This window comes from Mastomys coucha, unplaced genomic scaffold, assembly GCF_008632895.1.
Source record: "Mastomys coucha isolate ucsf_1 unplaced genomic scaffold, UCSF_Mcou_1 pScaffold5, whole genome shotgun sequence".
Lineage (NCBI taxonomy): Eukaryota > Metazoa > Chordata > Mammalia > Rodentia > Muridae > Mastomys > Mastomys coucha.
The window spans coordinates 28,906,510-28,907,440 of NW_022196911.1; the positions used below are offsets into that span (position 1 = coordinate 28,906,510).

The 931-nt window shown below is 60.4% G+C and overlaps 2 protein-coding genes across 10 annotated transcripts in view; one reads left to right on the forward strand and one right to left on the reverse strand.

The window, feature by feature from the left end:
* The window catches only part of Ranbp17 (RAN binding protein 17), a 301,497-nt gene that overhangs the window by 241,354 nt on the left and 59,212 nt on the right, over positions 1-931 (reverse strand). The window lies entirely within an intron of this gene.
* The window catches only part of LOC116077126 (RCC1 domain-containing protein 1-like), a 1,358-nt gene continuing 433 nt past the window's right edge, over positions 7-931 (forward strand). The window contains exons 1-3 of the mRNA XM_031351470.1: positions 7-208; positions 364-760; positions 849-927. Of these exons, the coding sequence (XP_031207330.1) occupies positions 40-208; positions 364-760; positions 849-927 (645 nt within the window). The 5' untranslated portion in view covers positions 7-39. The remainder of the gene's footprint in view (positions 209-363; positions 761-848; positions 928-931) is intronic.

Below are 931 nucleotides of genomic sequence, written 5' to 3' on the forward strand. Positions count from 1 at the left end.
CCCAGCCAAGTGGCCACCCACAGAGGGCTCAACCTGGACATGGACGAGAAACAGCATGGAGCCTGGTTCGGCTTTGGTTTCTGTGGCTTTGGGCAAGCGCTGGGCTCAGGGGACAGCCACCATTCAGTGTACAGTCCCGAACCACTGCATACCAGTGATGATATTTGCCAAGTGAACGCAAGTTGGAGCTACACTGCCCTGATGACCCGTGAGTGCCCTCACAACCCCAATTCCAGATCTGTCCCCTGTATACCTGCCCAACCCGTCATAACATGCCGGTCCAGAAATACCCTACACCCTTATCTGGCAGCCTCGAGCTTCCCAGGTCCATGGTATGCATCCCTCCCCACTCTGCCCACACAGGTGGAGGCCGCGTGGAACTGTCAGGCTCTGTGAGCGGTACAGCAGAGGGCTGCAGGGATGTGTGGGCTTCGGAGGGACTCCTGGTGGTGCTGCGCAACAAGGGCGGGTCCAGCACAGAACTGCAGGCCTGGGTACCAGGTTCTGAGCTACAGGGGGAGCCCCTCTGGGTCCAGAACTTGGTTTCTGGGGCAAAGGCCGAAGGGGAGGATGACCCCAGCAGTGAGTCTAGGATGGGGACCCTGCCGTTGCTGCCCTGCGCCCGTGCCTATGTGACCCCACAGCCACCCTTCTGCCAGCCTCTGGCCCCAGAGCTGCGGGTACGCCAGCTGGAGCTGGGTGCTGAGCATGTGCTGCTGCTGTGTGCAGCTGGCCAGTTGTTCTCCTGGGGCGGGGGCAGGTGAGGACCAGCTGGGTGTGATGTGGTGAAACTCATGGAGGCGCTCTCTTGAATGTACCTGTAGCTGATTAGGGACTTCTTTGTTCAGGCATGGACAGCTGGGCCATGGGACGCTGGAGGCAGAACTGGAGCCAAGGCTGTTGGAGGCACTGCAAGGCCTTTGGATGGCTG